The 21,478-nt window shown below is 36.2% G+C and overlaps 1 protein-coding gene across 15 annotated transcripts in view; it reads right to left on the bottom strand.

Annotated features, from left to right (window-relative positions):
- ASB4 (ankyrin repeat and SOCS box containing 4) overlaps window positions 1-21,478 on the bottom strand; it is a 431,270-nt gene that overhangs the window by 64,587 nt on the left and 345,205 nt on the right. For 5 of the 15 annotated variants that reach the window (XR_014815843.1, XM_084977053.1, XM_084977059.1 and 2 more), the window contains 2 exons: window positions 11,076-11,157; window positions 873-4,203 (listed from right to left, as the gene is read on the bottom strand). The exons of 2 other annotated variants lie outside the window; for them this stretch is intronic. Coding sequence is in view for 9 of the 13 variants with exons in the window: in XM_084977059.1 (XP_084833185.1) it covers window positions 11,104-11,157 (54 nt within the window). In the remaining 4 variants the exon portion in view is untranslated. Of the gene's footprint in view, window positions 1-872; window positions 4,204-11,075; window positions 11,158-11,630; window positions 11,733-21,478 lie in introns of those variants that run through there. 8 more of the 15 variants (XM_084977054.1, XM_084977060.1, XM_084977063.1 and 5 more) reach the window with 3 other exon arrangements.

The raw sequence follows: 21,478 nt of genomic DNA, 5'->3' as shown, positions 1-21,478 counted from the left end.
TGGATTCAGCCCTAATACTAAGGGGACCCTTCTTGGTCTGAGAGGTCATTCCCTCAAATGTAGATGGTCACCCCCAATTGTGTGACTTTGGGGCAAATGGTTTGCATGGAAGTCTGAGAATGAGCTTATGTGACTTATTCCTCTTAGGAATGGATTTTTCTACCCATTTCTTTGCTTCCCCTCAATCTGTAGAGGAAATCCCACACAGAGTGAATATACTCAGCCCCAGACTCTAGTTCCAGATGGTTGTTCTAGTCACCTTGCCATGCAAGATAAGGTTTTCTCCTTATCCTGAACCCAGCAGAGGTAGAGTCCCCTGAAATTCTTCTATTTCTTCTGTTCTCTTTCCCAGAATGTGGTCTTTCTTTCATTCTTTTTGGTCAATCATTTCTGCACTCATTTCTTCCTTCCACCCCGACAGTCTTGCACTTCTTTTCAATACCACCACACTATTTATTATCATTTGCTGTTCTATTCATTACACAGAACCATCTCCATTTGTTTGTTTTATTTACCAGGCTCCTGTAGCTGCCTGTTCTTGCGACCTAATCTTTTACATAATTTGAGGAAGCAAAGCACAAGAAAACCACACTTTCAAATTCCAAATCCAAATGGAAAGAAGGAAAAACATACTGGAGTGTAAGACTATGCCCACACTGACACCAAACTAAATCTTTGAAAAGGAAACTGGTGTCCTTCCAAGAAATTTAGTTGTTTATTTCTCTTTTACTGAATTGGTTTAATTGACCAACTATTTTGCTTTTAGATGAATACAACCTCAAATTGCTATTTTATAAGCCAGTTTGTGGTCACTAATTAGAAAAAAATGAAAATCCATGATAATCTAGAAATTATTTCAAAGTATTAGAGGATTTTGCTTTAAATGGCATATTTATTAGAGTCTCTTCACAAAGCATTTTTAAAATAAATTGTTTGCTTTTTTTTTTGCCTGAACCCACAGAATATAGATGTTCCAGGGCCACGGGTCAAACCCACACCATAGTAGCAACCTGAGCCACAGCAGTGACAATATATGATCCTTAACCCACTGGGCCACCAGGAAACTCCCACAATATATTTTTGTGTAGAAGTTATACATGTTAATAAGGTGAAAATATGAGATTTGGAGCCAGCAAACCTGAATCAAACATAGCTTTAGTTACATTTTTTTTTCTGTGATGCTTGGTAAATGATCAAATCTCTCTGAGCCCATATATAAAATGATTAAGAATCTCTTTTCATTCTGTAAATATCAGTTGAGTCCACCACAATGTAAGCACCATGGATTTGGACTATAGAAGGTAGAGTTAACTATATCCCAGACATTGTGTAAAAGCATATATGTACAAGTGGTAATCAAGACAATGTTCTCTGCACTGAGGGAATTTAGGAAGTAACTAAGAAAGCAGGAGTACTTTTTACAACAGCCAAGTCATGGAAGCAACTTAAATGTCCATCGACAGAGGAATAGATAAAGAAGATGTGGTACCTATATACAATGGAATACTACTCAGCCATAAAAAAGAGGGAAATAATGCCATTTGCAGCAACATGGATGGACCCATAAATTATCATATTAAGCAAAGTAAGTCAAAGACAAATATCATATGATATCACTTATATGTGAAATCTAATGAAAATGACATGAAAAAGAATGTATACATGTATGTGTAACTGGGTCACCATGCTACACAGTAGAAAATTGACAGATCATTGTAAACAAGCTATAATGGAAAAAAATAAAAATCATATATATATAAAAGAAAATGATATGAAAGAACTCATTTATAAAATAGAAACAAACTCACAGAATTTGAAATCAAACTTATGGTTACTAAAGGAGAAACCTTATGGACAGTGAGGGATAAACTAGGGGATTGGGATTGGCATATACACACTACTATGTATAGAACAGATAACTAGAAAGAACTGCCATATAGCACAGGGAAATCTACTTAATATTCTGTAATAACCTATATGGGAAAAAATATATTTATATATATATAACTGATTCACTTTGCTGTACACCTGAAACTAAAACAGCAACCCCATTCTTGGGCATATATCTGGATAAAACTTTCTTTGAAAAAGACACATGCAGCTGCATGTTCACTGCAGCACTATTCACAATAGCCAAGACATGGAAACCACCCAAATGTCCATTGACAGATGACTGAATTAGGAAGATGCAGTATATATACACAATGGAACACTACTCAGCCATAAAAAGAACAAAATAATGCCATTTGCAGCAGCATGGATGGAACTAGAGACTCTCATAGGGAAGTAAGTCAGAAAGAGAAAGACAAATATCATACGATATCACTTCTGTCTGGAATAGAGAATCATGGACTTGGAGAATAGACTTGTGGCTGCGAGGGGGAGGGAGTGGGATGGATTGGGAGCTTGGGGTTAACAGATACAAACTATTGCCTTTGGATGGATTAGCAATGAGATCCTGCTATGTAGTACTGGGAACTAGTCACTTATGATGGAGCATGATAATGTGCGAAAAAGGAATGTATACATGTATGTGTAACTGGGTCACCATGCTATAGAGTAGAAAAAAAAATTGTATTTGGGAAATAATAAAAATGTTTTAAAAAATTAAAAAAATTAAATCAATATAAACAAACAAAAAAGTAGAGTGAAAAAATTTTACTGGGGAAATAACAATTAAAAAATAAAATTTCTTATAAGAAAAAAAATTAAAAAAAGAAATTAAAGGGATTTCTTAAAGAGAAAAAATTAAAAAATAAAATAACATTGTAAGTCAACTCTACTCCAATAAAATTAAGAAAAAAAGAAATCAGAACATTTTAATATAGCTAGGGGAAGGTGCAGAGAAGAATATGAATTTGGGAAACTGCTAACAAGTCCCTATACCTGTACAGTAGCATAAAGGTGGAAAAGAATAATGAACTATGCATCTGGAGATGCAAGGCAGGGGAATATCATGAAAAATCTGGTGGTCTGGGCAAAGGCATTTAGCTTTTATCCCAAAGCGAAGGGGAAACACCTCAAAGCCTCTGAGCAAAGACATGTCATGACTGGGTGTGTGTTTTAAAAAGTTCATTCCATCTGTTGGGCAGGGAGAGACTATAAGGGAGTAAGACTCTGCAGAGAAACCAGTAAGAAACAATGGTAGCTTCAACCAAGAAATGGCAGTGCAGATGGAGAGAGGTGAATAAATATGAGAGACAGTAAAATGTAGAATCTAAGTGTAACAATTTGTCATAGAGAGTCACTGAGAGAATGAGGGGAACAGGGAATAGAAAAATGAATTTTCTAACTCCTGTAACTATTTACATATATATTAAACATAAGAATAGGAACAAGAATATTTCAGGGAGAGTAAAGAAATAATTTTAAAAGTTGCATATGATGGTCATGAGTTGTCAATGGCATACTTATTGGAGTTGTCCAACTGGCTATTACCTATAAGGGCCTAAGCTCAAGAGAGAGATCCAGGAGATAACATTTTGAAAGTCATCAGCATGTAGATGCTTACTGAAGCTAGAAGCAAAGGAGGCTGGTTTAGGTGAATGTGCAAAGAAGAAAATAAGAGTCCAGAGTCTACAATGGCCTTCAGCCTAGCAGTACTGAAGGTAGTGGCTGTGAACCACGGCTACATGCTAGAGTCACTGGGGAGCTTGTAAAGAAGAGTGACGCCATGATCCCACACCATACCAATTAAATTAGAATCTTTGGCCTAAGCCCCAACATTTTTTCAAAGCTTCCCAGGCAATTGTAATATATTGCTATGGCTGAGAACTCCGATTTAAGAAGAAAGTAGAGGCAGAGGATAGTCTGGATAAAAATCCAGAAGATATGGTGTCATGAAAGTCCAAAAGACAGAGTATTTGAAAGAAAAGGAATGGTCAACAGTGAGGTATGCCTTTAGGAGTAGCATAAAAAGTCACTGCTATCTGGAATACCATCAGGGGTGGAGGAGGATTGGCAGATTGCTGTAGAATATTAGTTAGGACTCTGATGCTATAAGCCTCAATAGTATTGGCTTGAATAAAGCAGAGGTATATTCCTTATTCTAGTCCAAGACATTGGGGATAGTTCCGTCTGGAATGACATTCTATTGCTTCAATTCTTCAGTCTTCTCTCTTGTTCCCATGTCATGTGTTTCCATTTCCGAATTATCTCAGGGTCCAAGTCAGCTGCCAGTGTTTGAGCCATTTCATTCACATTCTACCAGCAAGAAGGCAATAAAAAATAAGAGAGGTTTACCCTTTCCTTTTTAGAACATTTATCCAAAGGTAGACATATCATTTCCATTAGCATCCCATCCCCCCAGTTAGAACCGAAAGACACAGATATACGGAACATCAAGGGAAGCTGGGAAATATAATCTTTACTCTAGGCAGCCAAGTGCCCAGCTAAATAGTATAGTATAGAGATAACAGCTCCCTTACTCTATATAATGCTTTCCAAAATTTCCCTGCCCATACATAACCTGAGATGCCTGTTAAAGACAAATTTTACTACTTTCAGAGACTCTAGGTCAATAGGTTTAAAGGTGATGTCTATATACTGTGATTTTTAAAATATTCTAGATGATTCTGATCCAGATGATCAATATACAGCACTGAGAAATAACGTCCTCCATCAGGCCTCTTTGCAATTAACATCCTGCTGCCTTTGCTATTCTAGTTGGTATACCGGGAATTTCTCTTTTCACCTACTGTTGACTTAGAATTCCAGTTTAATACCAATTCTTCCAAGAATCCTTAGCTATCAGTTTTACTCTGTAATTAATGTACTTCTTCAGCACTTTGATAGAGATGCCTTCATGATTCCATGTGTGATGGTATCTTGTGCTTGTTCATTATGTCATGAGAAAGTGCATTCCCCTGTCTCCCACCACCACTTTAGACTACAATCTCCCTAAGCCTAGGGACCCTGTCTTGGACCTGAGCATTCTTCAGCACTGGAAAGAGCCCAGTAACTGTATGCTAAATGAATAAACAAATAGTTGAACAAAATGAGAGTGTTCAGAGACTAAAAACACTGAAAAATTGATGAGGGTAGCAAAAGGAAGCAGTACATTAGAAAATAAAGATGTGAGAAGGAGAAAAAGTGGAGAAAAAGTCAGGTTTAGCATGAAGAGAATCATTAGAGCTTGGAAGACAATGTGGGTGATTTAATCACAAATAGTTTTCAGAAACACGGGAAAAGGAGTCTGCAGGCAATGTGAAATAGACTTTTAAGTACCTGACAAACCTGAGAAAAATAGGTGGTGAGAAAATCAATGCATCGAAACCCAACAAAGCTTCAATGTACCATCCCTTTTCAATCACTTGGAAGGAAAATGATGTGTTTAGTACATCCTCCTTCTTCATGTTTGAACCTTTAAATAGGGTATTTGGATTCACAGGCTGTACCCAGCTCAGATTGTCTCTCCTTCCAGCACATTGCTGTACTTTTAAAATGACACCAGGTTTCCAAGCAAGATTGATTGTAAACTTGAAAAGGTTATATGTGATGTAATGAATAACACATGCTACTCCCTCAAGCACATCTCTGGAATGACACACATCCAGGCTCCTGCATGTTCTTGTGGTTTAGGAAAGATTGGCATGAGATCTTGCAGGCAAGCCAAAAGAAAATTTCCTATTATGCTCACTTAATAAACTGCTCTATCTTGAATTCATTAGCTCCATGAATACACAGTAATTAAAAACTGACTATTTTTGGTGTTGCATAAGTGTTTGTGGATGAATGGGTAGATGAATGGATATAATGTGTCAATCAAAGTACAAGGTGCTATGAGAATAATAAAATAACACAAACCTGACCTGCTCTTAATAGAGAATACAATCTAGTAAGGGAATCAAGACAGAAATAACCCTTTTTGAGAAAATGTGATAAGTGCCATCCCAGAGTTATACATTTTATTATGAGAATACATAATACAAGGGAAGAAGGGACTTTTTTTTCCAATTGGAGTGCTAGAAAAGAACTTTTTCAAAAAGTTGTGTTTAAGTTGAACCTTAATGAATCTAGACGTGTAGATTTTAGGAAAATATATTTAAGGCAAAGAAAGAACATGAGGTGGACTGTGCTGGAGATGTGTGGAAGACAGAAGAGAGTTTAGTTTGGACAAGATCCAGAATTTATGGAGGACAATACTGGGCAACGACGTTGGGAAAGTACGGTGAGAGTTTGCAGGGAGGTCTTTTAAAGTTTTAGGTGGTTTAGCCCAGGATAGTTAACTTCTCATGTTTACTGAATGCTTGGACCAGGCATGTTGTAATTACATAAATCATTTCAATTAAGGTCTGCAATAACCCCCTAGGTAGGCTCATGAGGTCCTTCCTATCAAAGATAACTGATTTGGGAAAAAACAAATTAAAAGATCTCAGTGTAATGGCATGCATGATTTTATGGTAAATTATAGGGGGAAATATTTAGGATATTATCTTTAAAAATGATTAACATTATGACAGTTTATGTTTCATCAAAAACACATATATTACAATTGCAAGTTTACACTAATTCTTAAAACTAAGAAAGAATTATTCAAGTAGGGTTTTTTTTGGGGAGAGGCATATATTTACGTGAAAATTACATGATTGCATAATACAATATCCTTTATTTTACACTTAAATTTTCAACATGATCATGAAAAGGTTAATTTTGCAAATTTATTTGTTATTCATGAATCTCCTTAGAACTTTGATACCAAAATTATTCTGCTTTGAAAAACCTATATCATTGTTCCAATTAAATTTTTTGTTTCATGAAGTGTTAACATGTCCATTTCTGCCAAATATTTATTTGTCTATGGCTTTGTGTGTAATGCAAATTGCTTTTTCTGTCCAGAGCTGACATTTCTAGAGCTGCCTTTTTTTTTTTTTTTCTTTTTAGGGCCACACAGAGGCATATGGAGGTTCCCAGCTAGGGGTCAAACTGGAGCTGTAGCTGCTGGCCTATGCCAGAGTTACAGCAACACCAGATCCAAGCCGCACCTGGGACCTACACCACAGCTTGTGGCAACACCAGATCCTTAACCTACTGAGTGAGGCCAGGGATCCAACCCGCAACCTCATGGTTCCTAGTCAGATTTGTTTCTGTTGAGCCAGGACAGGAACTCCAAGTCCTCCACTTTTATTGACTTCATCACATCCTGCATCATTTGTATTATTTGCATTTTCATTTTATAGTCACTGGCATTATAATTCCTAATGGTCATTACCATTATCTGGAAGTGCAGAAGTTGTGGACACTCAATGAGAGTCTGACTAAGGCAAACATTGACAGGTAGAGTAAAGGTGCTTGAGCAGGAGGTCAATTAAAGAGACCAACTCATTAATCACTATTTTCATATTTTGACATTTAATTCTCCTATAAAATTCTGGTTGATAGCAGAATGATAAGAGCATCCTGTGTTTTATGATTCCTGTTATACAAATGGGAAAACTGAGGCCCACGGAAGTCAAATAATTTGAAGGCAGTCTAGCTTGAGTGTTTTAACCATTGAGCAGTGTCAGTATGGTAAAATGCTTTTAGTTGTCAAGTTAGGGTTAAGTCACTATCATAGACTTATAAAGCATGGAAAGTTCATCTTTCCAGTATTGCCTGCTGACTTATAAATGCTATTTCCCTACTTTTTAAGATTATACAGACTGGTAATTAATTTTCAATACATGTAATTAATGTTTTAAATACTGTGTTAACCCCAACCCACAAGTTTTGATATGATAGTCTCTTTATTGACCCATAAATTATTTAAGAGTATATTCTAAAATTTCTAAGCAGAGAAAAATGATTCTCTTTTGGCTACTCATTTTTCATTTTATCACATTGGGATTTAAAAATACCTGCATGAATGTAGAAATATAGATTCACTGGTGCTTGTTAAAACTTGTTTTGAAGCCATTATGTGGTCAGTTTTTGTAAATGATAGATACGTATTTTAAAAGAATATATGTTCTTTAACTGTTGGCCATAGGATTGCATATAAGTATATGATATCAAACTTGTTAAATTCCTTGAAACATGTTCTAAATCTACAATTTTTTCAGTTGCTTGATTCATGAATTACAAAGAGAACTATATTCAAGTCTTAAACATGATTATGGATTTGTCAATTTTTGGTTGTAATTTTGTCAATTAATTTTACTATTTAGGGTTATCATTTTTAAATTTAGAATTTTTAATTTTCTCGGTAATTTCATTCCTTATCACTATATAGTACGCTTTTTTCCTAACTTATACATTTTAAATTTTACATAAAACTATTGTCATATATGTTACAGTGACACCAGCTTCCTTTTTTAAGTAGCATTTTCCTAGAATGACTTTTCTATCCTCTTAATTTCAGCTTTTTAATGTCATATTTTAGATGTATCTCTTATAAGCAGTGGAGCTGATTTTTAAACAAAATCCATTCTCTTTTAACTGGTGAATTCAATTTATTTACATTTATTATGACTATGGATATATATGGACTGATTTCTTCTACCACATGCATTCTATTTAGCATACTTTTTTGTTTCTTCTCCTTTGCAGGATTCTACTTAATTGATGGTTTTCTTTATCCATCCCTGTCTCTAGTTTAAAGAGAGAAACATTCTGTTTCTCTTCCATTAGTGGTATCTTTCAACTGTTAACATGAATTCTTTACAATATCTAAGCTCGGTCAATATTTACTCTCTCCTGAAAATTAAAAGGGTCTTAGAATGCATAAACTTCGAACTTGGTGTTTTTTTTTTTCATTCTATAGTTTTCCAATATTTGTTTCATTTTGTTTTTATATCACTATTGTCACTGCTGATGCTTAGATATATCAACCTGATTATAAGGTGATTGCTCATCACTGTTTCTTTTTTTTTTTCTTTTTCTTTTTTTTTTTTTTTTTTGTCTTTTTGCCTTTTTCTAGGGCCGCTTCCGTGGCATACGGAGGTTCCCAGGCTAGGGGTCGAATTGGAGCTGTAGCCGCTGGCCTACGCCAGAGCCACAGCAACACAGGATCCGAGCCGCGTCTGCAACCTACACCACAGCTCACGGCAACGCCGGATCGTCAACACACGGAGCAAGGGCAGGGACGGAACCCGCAACTTCATGGTTCCTAGTCGGATTCTTACCGCTGCACCACGACGGGAACTCCTCATCACTGTTTCTTTTATCCTACTCCTTCTGCATGAATTCAATTTCTTTATGAAATATATCATTTAATAGTTCTTTTTAGCAAAGGTCTTTGATAAAAGTTTCCAGTTCTTTGCTTGAACAGATTCACAAATAACAATTTAGCTGATTATACAAACTTAAGTTGACAGTTACTTTCTTACAGCACTTTGAATGTATTATTCCACTGTTTTCTGATTTTTATCTTTGCTATTGATGTTTCTTTGTTTTTTGGTCTAATTATTGTGCCTTTGTTGGTGAAGTGTCTTTTGTTTGTTGTTGCTTTTAAGATTTTAGTTTCTACAGCTTCATTGTGACGTATTTAGGTGTAGATTTCTTTTTTATTTACGGTTTTTGGAAATAATGTGTTTCTTGATTCTATGGATTAATGTATTTCATTGTTTCCAGAAAACTCTCACAGCCTTTCAAGAGTGTTTCTTCTCACTTTTGCCTATTCTATCATTCTGGAACTCCAAATAGGGATATGGGGACCTTCTAATTCTACCTACCATGTTTCTTAAATCTTAATCTGTTTCCTTTTCCATCTCATAACTTTGCCAGTACTGCATTCTGATATCCTCAGAGTTTCCAGTTCACCAGTTCTTCAAATGTCTAATCTACTGTTCATTCATCAGTGTTAAACAAAATTATCTAGTATATTTTCTTTCTTATTCTTTTACCTAATGTACTTAATATTTTTTTCATATTTCCTTGTTACTACTTAGAGTTTCAATTCTTTTATGTCTTAATTATTTCAAACATAATTTATATCCTATTTCAGACTTATTCTATTATTACAAGTTTTGGGGTGATAATTCTCCTGCTTTTGCTCACTCTTACTCATAGTGAATGTCTTCCTTGTGTGGCTTTTCTTTTTTTTTTTTTTAAAGCATGGGCTCTCTTCTTTAGTATGACTACTTTTTCCTATGAAAATGCCTTATGGCCTGTATCATGGGAGCATTTCTTTAGAGTGTTTAATTTGGGGCAGGAACTTGGAGGTATTTTTGGCCTAGGGCCAATTTTATATTAATTTCTCAACCTGGAGTAAGGGTTTAAGCTACATGGGTAGGCTAAATTCAAACCTGAAAATCTATTTGAGGCACAAGTCTGTGGTATTAAATTATCAAGAGATAACACTTTTGTTTTGATTTCTCTTCCCAGAACCCAGGCAGAAACATAAATAAAGGCATCTATTTGTCTCCCATTGCTAGGGAACAAATATATTTCTTAGTTCACCCTTTCACTGATGGTGCAGTCTTTTTAGGGTATCAGCTTAATGTGGGAAGTAGTTTCAACTTTTTCATTTGAGCCCTGCATTAGTCTACTCAGGCTGCCATAGACTGAGGGGCTTAAACAATAGAAATTTATTTTTTCACAGCTGGGGAGACTAGAAATACAAGATCAGGGTGGCAGCATGATGAGTTTCTGGTGAAAGCTCCCTTCCTGGCTTACAGATGGCTACTTTCTTGCTGTGTCCTCATATGGCAGAGGGGAGGAGAGAGAGAGAAAGAGAAAGAGGGAAAGTGAGCAAACTAGCTCTCCGATGTCTCTTCTTAAAAAGGCACTAATATGGTCAAATCAAGGACCTACCCTCATTACCTCATCTAACCATAAACACCGCCAAATACCCCATCTCCAAAATACCATCATATTGGGGGTCAGGGCTTCAACCTACGAATTTGACAGAAACATACAACCTGTAACAGGCCCAACCCTTTGTTTGCTGTTCTCTTGTGGATATTAAAGCCAGACCTCTAGTTTACCAAGAGCAAGGCCCTCACTCACCCTACACCCTGCTGCAGCATCAGCTCACAACAGCAGCTTGGTGCTCTAGTCTTCTGTTTCCACTACATTTCTGGAATCTAAGGATTTCATTTGCTTCTTTGAATCAACTATCAAACATGCCTAGGATTTTTCACTTTTCCAAGTGTTACCTTATTGCCAGAACCAGAAATTTCTCACTCAGCTTCTTTCTTTATGTGACCCAAACAAGTCTTCTGATTTTCCATTCCTTTCCTATTAAAAACAAGTACACAAGTATAATTTTCATTCATCTCATACAGTAATTCTGAGAAAAAGCAATTAGAGATAGCAATATGTTGCAAATTAAAAATGTTAAATATAGCAAGAGCAAATAGAGATTCTCTAATAATGCATTTTAATTATAATGCATTGATATTACACATTTTATCTGAGGATATTAAAGTGTATTATAACTACATTATAATTCCTGAAGAGACCATGAATGTTTCCAACCCAGCAACCACAGAACAATAAAAGACCATTTGAGATTTGATTGTAAATTAAGCATTATTGACTCCCTTTTTAAAGATTATAAGTACAATTTCTAGGATGTTATCCCATTGGTGCAGAGAAGGGCATTTTTCTCAGGACATGAGTTGAATAATTATAGTGGCTGAATTCAAACAGGAATTCTGCAGGGCGAACAGTTCTGAGAAAAGTGAGAAGGAGTTACATATACAAACAACCTTGGGTGGAGGCGGGATAAATACTGGCCATCTCTTTATGGTCTTGCTATTCCCCAATGGCTCTGGGACAGACCATATTCTCCTGTGCCTGCCTTTTTCTATCTGGAAATAAAAACAGGATTCATTGAAAAGACTGTTATTAACTATGAGGTCAAACCTAGTATGATTTGTACCTGGAGAGGAAGGAGAATGGGGAGAGTGAGTTGGCCTTCATAATTTACAAAGGCAGAGTCTGTCTGGGTTTAGATCCATGGTTAGGTTAATTCTTCAAAGAATTAGGTTAATATCATGGAATTAAACTGACTTCCATGGTAACCTCTAGAACAGGAATTAGTTCAAACTGAAGCCACATCTCCCCTTTGGAAACTGGTAAGGCTCAACATTAAATATTAATTCACAGAACTATCTCGGAATGGAGCTGAGGCAAAATATTAGTGCCAGCTTATGAAAGCCCCCAGGCATTCTCTCTGCTGGTTTTTATGGAATTTATCTTGATTCTAAATACCTAGGGATGATATTCAGCCAACTATAAGGCCATACCAGTTGCTAAAATATAGGGACTTCTATACTAGTTGGTAACAAAGCAACTGCCGTTTGAGTCCAAAGTACTCTGGCCACTTAGTCCTATTTTAGTTCCCTCACACCTTCCAACCCATAGTTCACTCTCCACGATAAAGATTTTCTCCTGGGACAGCAGTCCCAGAATCCTACCCAAGCAACTAGAGCCAGAAGCTGTTTTGATAAGATAGTGCTGTGTTGTTGATTAAATGTTTTGCAAGTTGTCCTAGCCTGAGCCTGTAGGCTTGAACTGAACCAGAGCCTCCAGGTTCCAACCTTTAGTGCTTCCAATGTACATACATATCTTAACAATTTGATTGGGGGGGGGTTTCCAGACTTTGGCCCAATGGCCTGTTTGACTTCCTATCTTCCCAACAATCACTGCTGCTTGTTCTCAATACCAGTGGAGCCTAGAGTTTTAAATTTCACAGGTTAAATAAACCAATAAATCAATGTTTAAATATTTTTCAGGTTGATGTAATCTTAACTTTTAATCTTTTCAAGTAAGGACCATTAATTTAAAAAAATCATCTCCTACCACCATTATGCTATCTATGTAACAAAGAGCAGAAGGACACAAATTCAGTATAAAGAATTTTGCTTAAGAAAAACTCACTACATTGTCTCTCTCTCTCTGTCTCTTTTTTTTTGGTCTTTTTAGGGCTGCACCCATGGCATATGGAGGTTCCCAGGCTAGGGGTACGCCAGCAGCTCAGAGCAACGCCAGATCTTCAACCCACTGAGCAACGCCAGGGGTTGAACCCACAACCTCATGGTTCCTAGTTGGATTCGTTTCCACTGTGCCACAATGGGAACGCCATTTTTTTTTTTTTTTTTTTTTTTTTTTACTTTCTCTTTCTCATTTTACCAAAGACTGATGAGAAATTAACCACAGACTGGTAGTAATCAGTGATATTTGCATGTCTGCACCTTACTCTGTACAATAATCAGTTTGCAAGCCTAGTTAATGCAGTTCACCTGATTCAATTTGGTTCGCTCCACAGTTTGGTTTGATGTTCCAGACCCTGGACTGCACCACGGTTCTAAAACTAAAGTATAAAATGAAGACAGTCTTAGCATTGGTTAAGTCCTATCACTCCCTCCTACCACTGCTTGGGACGAGCAGGAGCACTGCAATTATAACATTTACATCTCTGAGCCTTGGCAGAACCCAATATTTTATGGCCTGTTCTTCTCTCCTCTTAATGCAACAAATTGACATTGTATATTTATTTATATGTGAATTACCCAATAACATTGGAACTTTCCTGGTAGCATGAATTACTGCACTAACGATATGCAAATTTGTAAGTCAGAGCTTGATGGCAAGCAAAATAGTCAATACCTATCCTATAGAAAATAGTTATTTGGGAGTTCCTGTCATGGCTCAGCGGAAACAAATCTGACTAGTATCCATGAGGACGCAGGTTTGATCCCTGGCCTTGCTCGGTGGGTTAAGGATCCAGCATTGCCGTGAGCTGTGGCTCAGGTTGTAGATGCAGCTCAGATCCCCAGCTGCTGTGGCTGTGGCACGGGCCAGTGGCTGTAGCTCTGATTCGACCCCTAGCCTAGGAACCCTCCATATGCTGCAGGTGGTGCAGCCCTAAAAAGACAAAAAAAAAAAAAAAAAAAAAAGGAAGAAGAAAACAAAGAAAATAGTCCTCTGGCTTTGAATAAAGAGTACCTGTAAGGACCTTTCATCTGTATACTCAACTACATCAAAGAATGAGTGCTTCTAATGCATATTATAAAACTACAGAAAAGGGGTTTTATCTGGCACATGATAATTTTACTAAACTATGTGTAGAGAAAAGAAAAGCCTTCAGTAGCAAAACAGAAAGACATAATTGATTACACTATTAGGAAGCTGTTACAACATGAAACAAACATCATAAGATGGTAAGAAGACTCAGCTAATAACGTATTTCTGACATCAGTAAAATTAGTTGCTTTTCATCAATGTTGTGAAATTTCTGATTTGTTTTAGCCTTGTGTATTATTCTATTATGGCATGATGATTCTCATTATGCTTTCCTAAGCCCTATCAACAGATAGAGTCTAGACTCTAATTATCTCTATATTTAGTCAAAATAGTCAGGCTTCATCTGTTTTCAGAACAGTTAATGTATTTGGCTCATTACCCTGAAAACACTGAGTACAATTTAGCTCACTAAAAACGCATCCAGCATTAGCTTATGTAAGGAGCATAAAGGTCCAACTGTGCGATGATTTTACTCTCTTCCTATGGCAGTGAGTCAGAAAATAATAGCTATTACTTTTGATCACTTATAATGTACCAGACACCACGTTCACCTTTCATATGCATTATTCATTTAGTTCTCACAACAACAAATTATTATTCCCATTGTACATATTTAGAAGCTCACCTAGAGTCATACATATAGGAAGTGGCAGATATAGGACAGTCTGATTTCAAAGCCTGAAGTCTTAACCACTATATTATAAAAAGTACTTGATTCCACAAAAGTACAGACCACATACAGTTATGTCCTCAAAGAGATGGAAACTAGCGTTTCAACCCTTACATGAGGCTACTTTGAGGAGGGTATTAATTTTTATTTATTTCTCCAGGAAGCTTATTCCCCTGACCAACATCCTTGAATGAATTTCCATTGTTCTTGAATAAAAATTCCAATATCTATGAGTTCCTGGACACTTGGACTCTCCTCCATTCCAGGATCCTTCACTTACTTGGTTCAACTACTCTGGCCTTCCACGGTTCCTCCCACACTCCACCGGTTTCCTTCCTCAGGGCTTTCTCCCATCTTCTTCCACTGAGTTAAACATTCTCTGCTCCTACTCATACTGCCAGCCTCAGTTAACTGCTATTTCCAAACAAGACTTTCTTGACACTCCAGCCTGCATCATGTTCTCCTGTACTGTTTTTCCAGAAGACCCTTTGTATTCATTATCACAGGTTATAAATGTATTTTTAATTTTGTGATTATTTCTTTTTACTATTTTCTTCTTTTTATTTTTTCTAGTCTTATTGAGATATAACTGACATGCAGCAGTGTATAGGTTTAAGGCGTACAACATAATGATCTGACTTAGGTACATCATGAAATGAGGACCACAGCAGGCTTAGTGAACATCCATCATCTCATTTAGATACAATATTAAAGAAATAGAGAAACAATTTCCCTGTGAGGATAACTCTTAGAATTTACTCTCTTAACAACTTTCATATATAATATACAGCTGTATTAATTATCTTTATTATGCTGTACTTACTTATAAGTGGAAGTTTGTACCTTTTGATTACCTTCATCTAGTTTCCATCTTTCACTAAAATGTAGGATTCAGTAATATTAGGGACTGTGCTGGTCTTGTACAGACTGAATAAATGAATGAAAGAATAGTGATGGATTTATGTACTTTGTCTTTTTAAGCAGATATCAGCTCAGGTTAGTCTGTATCCAAAGAACTGAGCAAAGCTATATGATTCCATGTGTTTGAGTCTACGCCCTTGGCTCTGTACTAGACTGAATATTTTAGGTTATTCCCAGGCCATTTCCCTGAAACTGCTATGCAAGAAAACAAAAGTAAGTATAGGACTAACTATTCTCAGGAAGTTTCTCTAGTGCTAGAGCATGCTGGAAGAAGAAAGAGAGGAGACACTGCCTTGTATTTTTACATGGAAACCATAAATGTCACATTTCTTCAACAGTGACAACAGTGATTAAAGAAAGTGTATAAAAAGTTAGTTGTTAAGATGGTGATGAAGAAGACATGTTTTTTAATTCTTACACTAATTTATTCATAACTGCAAACAGCCAAAATAAAATATGTATTGATAAGATTAAATAAGTATATGTAGAATTATTTTATCAAAAACATTTTTAGAAAATCTGATAGGAACAAAAGGACACTATTGGCTTTGAGGTCATTCATTCTTAACGCTTATATCTATAAGCTTTGAACCTTTTCTATTAAATATTAACTCTTATTTTATAGGAATAATTGGATTTAAAGGGGGCAGAAATCTGTTCAACTCTTTCATAATGCACACTCGCATCAAAAATTAGCTGTTTTCACCAACATTACAGAAATTCTAGAAACACTGAAAAATATGAACAAATCATTCAAATCCCAACAATTTCAAGAAAATCTTAGGTAACATATGGTGTATTTCTGTTCAGTCTTTTTGCTGGGTATCTTTTTTAAACATAGATTCAATAAATTTGCATTATACAAGATTGATTATAGTTTGTAAAGTTTATCTTTCATGATTTATAACAGGAAATATGCCTGCAATTACAAAATATTTTGGGAAGATAAATAAAATAAAGGGGAGAAGTGAGTATTACCCCATATGGCACCACCCACAGATAACTACAAGTAATATTTTGACATATGTTCTTACAATCTTTTTTCTAGGGTTATTTTCTTAAGTTGTCACATAGTGTACACTGATTTTATAGCAGAGTTAACACAGATATTCACAGATCCTAGAATAAATAATTTCTAAGGGTTAATAATTTGCTGCCTATTTCATTTCACCTTACTCTCTTCACAGGGTTCAACAGAATAAAGCATTCTACGGCGCCATGCATTTAATATTAAAAGTCCTTTTATTGTTTTATGATTGGGCTAATACAAAGATCTAGTTGTCAGATCAGACTCACTTGAAGAGTGCTTATGCAATAACAAGCTTTAAGAATACTTTTGGGATACAGGCAGTTATGAGGCTGGACAAAGCAGAGAGAAGTCTAGGACATCAAAGGTGACTCCATGAGTCCTTTTACCCCACATCGATGTCTTCTCTGACCCAGAATAATAGGTGAAGGTTCTGATAAGCTTTTGCACATTTACCTTACATAGCAGGATGAATGCTTAAGTTATGAAATATCTTTATTTTGTACTCCAGAGTGTGTATAACTTATGTGAGGTTCTTCAGGGAACCACACATCATAGATCTATAGATTCTGGGTTTATTTACTAAGTAATCCTTAGCAAGGACATCATGCTAAGGCATTCTATGATAAAAATACTTTCTTTTAGCAAATATTATTAGTCTGTTTATCTAGAGCTCCAGCTGACAAAGAGATTGGACTGGATTAACCTATCTTTTACTTTCCCTCAGTGTAGTTTCTCTCAATGCCCTCGAAGATAGTGAATGGATCTCAGACCAGCTATTAAGACTCTTTTATTCTCAATAAGCAATATGAAAAGAGAAAAACTATCCCTAGAATTTAACTCCCCATTTTCCAACCCTAATTCTTGCAAGGATGTGATTTATAGTGGATGCATAGTCAGTCATTCTGTTCCTCTGGTACTTTTCCCCCACCTTCTATTTTGAAAAACTCTTAGCCATTCCTCTTTCCCCCCAACAATTGCCTCTGGTCTGTTCTCTTTCCTATCCCATTGGACTCCAATAAAAGGTATGTTAGAAACTCCGAGAAAATAGCATAAAAGAAAACCTAGATGACCCTGGGTATGGTGACATCCTTTTAGATACAAAACCAAAGGTACAATCTATGAAAGAAAGAATTGATAAGATGGACTTTATTAAAATTTAAAATTTCTTCTCTGAAAAAGACACTCAAGAAAATGAAAAAGCAATCCAAAGACTGGGAGAAAATTTTTGCAAAACACATATCTGATGAAAGACTGCTATCCAAAGTATATAAAAAACTCTTAAAACTCAGCACTAACAAAACAAACATGCCATTTGCAGCAACATGGATGGAACTAGAGACTCTCATACTAAGTGCAGTAAGCCAGAAAGAGAAAGACAAATACCATATGATATCGCTTAAATCTGGAATCTAATATAGGGCACAAATGAACCTTTCCACAGAAAAGAAAACCATGGACTTGGAGAATAGACTTGTGGTTGCCAAGGGGGAAGGGGAAGGAGTGGGATGAATGGGGTGCTTGGGGTTAACAGATGCAGACTATTGCCTTTGTAATGGATTAGCAATGAGATCCTGCTGTGTAGCACTGGAAACTATGTCTAGTCACTTATGATGGAGCATGATAATGTGAGAAAAAAGAATGTATACATGTATGTGTAACTGGGTTACCATGCTGTACAGTAGAAAACTGACAGAACACTGTAAACCAGCTGTAATGGAAAAAAATAAAAACCGCTATATAAAATAAAATAAAAATAAATTTTTAAAAATGGGCAAAAAACCTGAACAGAAATCTTACCAAAGAAAATACAGAGATAGCAAATAAACATATAAAAAGATGCTCCACAGCATATGTCATAAGAGAATTGCAAATTAAAACCACAAAGAGATTCTACTATACATCTCTTAGAATGGCCAAAATCTGAAACACAAAAAGACCAAAATGCTGGCTAAGATGTGGAACAATAGAAACTCTCACTTATTGCTGGCAAAAATTGTCAGACACGTGTAAGATAGTTTGTCAGTTTCCTATAAAACTACACATACTCTTACTATATGATCTAGCATCATGCTCCTTGGTACTTAGCAAAATGAATTATATTCATAATGGCCAAGACTTAGAAGCAACCAAGATGTCCTTCACTAGGTGAATGAGTAAATGCATGCTGATGCATTCAGACAATGGAATATTAGTCAGCATTAAAAAGAAATGAATTTTATGCTGGGAAAAGATATGGAAGAAACTTAAATGCATATTACGAGGTGAAAGAAGCCAGTCTGCAAAGGCTGTGTACTGTGTGATTCTAACTATATGACATTCTGAAAAAGAAAAAACTATGAGGACAGCAAAAGGATCTGTGGTTACCAGGGGTGAGCAGGGAGGGAGGAAGGAACAGATATAACATAGAGGATTTTTAGGCCAGTGAAACTACCCTAAATGATTCTATAATGGTAGATACATGTCATTATTTATCAGTTGAAATCCATAAAATGTACCCCAAAGTGAACCTTTGTTTTCTTATATGCTTTGTGATTTCAGACTGTGAGCTGCATATTGTCCTTGAAACATTATTTGTGGAGAATTTTGGAGGCCTTGAATGAAGGTACTTTCTTTCAGATAGCATTTTCATTTACATTTCATCAGGTGCCTAGAGGCATTACTAGTCTAAAACCAATTTAGATTAAAATAAAACTAAATTTCTGGCTTGGCATTTTTGAATTACTTAAATGATAAAAAGGTAGACTGCAAATTAACATAAAGACCAGTTTGTAAACATAACTTCTAAGGGAACGATTTTATTCCCCTCTGGTGGCTGTCACCACATCAGACACCTGGGATTACTGTGGGTTGTCTTGGTACATGAGTTTGCCTCTTATTATCCTTATATCAATGACCCAGTCCTTTGGAATTTCAACTTAATATGGAGAGAGATCCAATTTGACTCCTCTGATTAAGCAAGCCCTGGGACTTGACATCAAAATTAAAGTTCAAGTTTGCAATGATGTGACTGACAAGGGATTGATTCCCAAAATATACAAACAGCTCATACGACTCAATATAAAAAAAAATCAAACAACGCAATCAAAAAATGGGCAGAAGGGAGTTGCTACTGTGGCACAGCAGGTTAAAATTAGTGGTGTTGCTGTAACTGTGGCATATGTCACAGCTTCGGCTTGGATTTAATCCCTGGCCTGAGAACTTCCAAATGCTGCAGCTGTGGCAGTGAAAAAATGGACAGAAGATCTAAATAAACATTTCACCAAAGAAGACATACAGGAGTTCCCCTCGTGGCGCAGTGGTTAACGAATCCGACTAGGAACCATGAGGTTGCGGGTTCGGTCCCTGCCCTTGCTCAGTGGGTTAAAGATCTGGCGTTGCCGTGGGCTGTGGTGTAGGTTGCAGATGCAGCTTGGATCCTGCGTTGCTGTGGCTCCGGTGTAGGCTGGCAGCTATAGCTCGGATTAGACCCCTAGCCTGGGAATCTACATATGCCACTGGTGCATCCCTAAAAAAGGCAAAAAAAGACATACAGATGGCCAAGATGTACCTAAAAAATACTCAACATCTCTAACTATTAGAGAAATGCAAATCAAAACTACAATGAGGTATCACCTCACACTTGGTCAGAATAGCTATCATCAAAAAGTCTACAAACAATAAATTCTGGAGAGGGTATGGAGAAAAGGGAACCCTTCTACACTGTTGGTAGGAATGTAAATTGGTGCAAGCACTATGGGCCACAGCATGGAGATTACTTAAAAAACTAAAAATAGAGCTACCACATGATACAGCAACCCCACTCTTGGGCATATATCCAGAGAAAACCGTAATTCAAAAACATACATGTACTCCAATGTTTACTGCAGTGCTATTTACAATAGCCAAGACATGGAAGCAACCTAAATGTCTATTGACAGATTAATGCGTAAATAAATTCATATCTATATCTGTATCTACATAGTGTAATACTACTCAGCCATAAAAAGAATTAAATAATGCCTTTTGCAGCAACGTGGATGGACCTAAAGATTCTCATATCAAGTGAAATAAGCCAAACAGAAAGACAAATATCATGTGACATCACTTATATATGGAATCTAAAAAAAAATGATAGAAATAGACCTACAGACATGGAAAGCAAACTTATGGTTACCAAAGCAGAAAGGGGGAGGAGGGATAAATTAGGAGTTTGGGATTAAAAGATACACACACACCCTTATATATAAAATGGATAACCAACAAAGACCTACTTTAGCGTACAGGGAACTATACTCAATATTTTGTAATAACTTATGAGGGAAAGAATCTGAAAAAGAATAGGTAGCCATATACATATAACTGAATCACTGTGCTGTACACCCTAAACAAACACAACATTGTGAATCAACTATACTTCAGTTAAAAAAAAGTTCAAGTTTGTAGAAACTAGCAAAAGTCCTGAAGGCAATGGTACTGTATCTCTGGGTCCCCATTTTCCTCATAGACCTCACATTCCTTATATTATTATCAGCTTTTAATGCTTTGAAGATTAAAAAAAATATTGGATCCAGAATTTTCAGCTGTGGGAGGTCTTTATATTTGACATAGACCACTTAGTTTAGTTTTTCTACTTGTATGTTTCCTCCCTTGGTTTGCAGTACCAATGGGTCGAATTTTTATCTCTAATGTTATATTCCTGACTTCTACTCTGAGTTAGACCTTTTCATGTTGATGTATTTTCCCACATCTCTATCACTGAAGTCAGAATCTTTTCTCATGAACAGTTTCTCCTTCTGTCATAATCATCTGTGAAACAGCACTATTTTGCCAGATACCATTCTCAATACGTAAAATCACAGTTGATTCTTCTCAATCCTGATAATCAGTGCCTGACAGATCTTTCACTTTGGCATCTTTCAACTTAATTG

This window comes from Sus scrofa, chromosome 9 (assembly GCF_054392235.1).
Source record: "Sus scrofa isolate SSC_HxYL_T2T_F1_AM1 chromosome 9, Sscrofa_HxYL_maternal_Yorkshire_Landrace_v2.0, whole genome shotgun sequence".
NCBI classification, from domain to species: Eukaryota; Metazoa; Chordata; class Mammalia; order Artiodactyla; family Suidae; genus Sus; species Sus scrofa.
The sequence above is the reverse complement of the archived record's forward strand: the minus strand, read 5'-3'. Positions and strand labels throughout refer to the sequence as shown.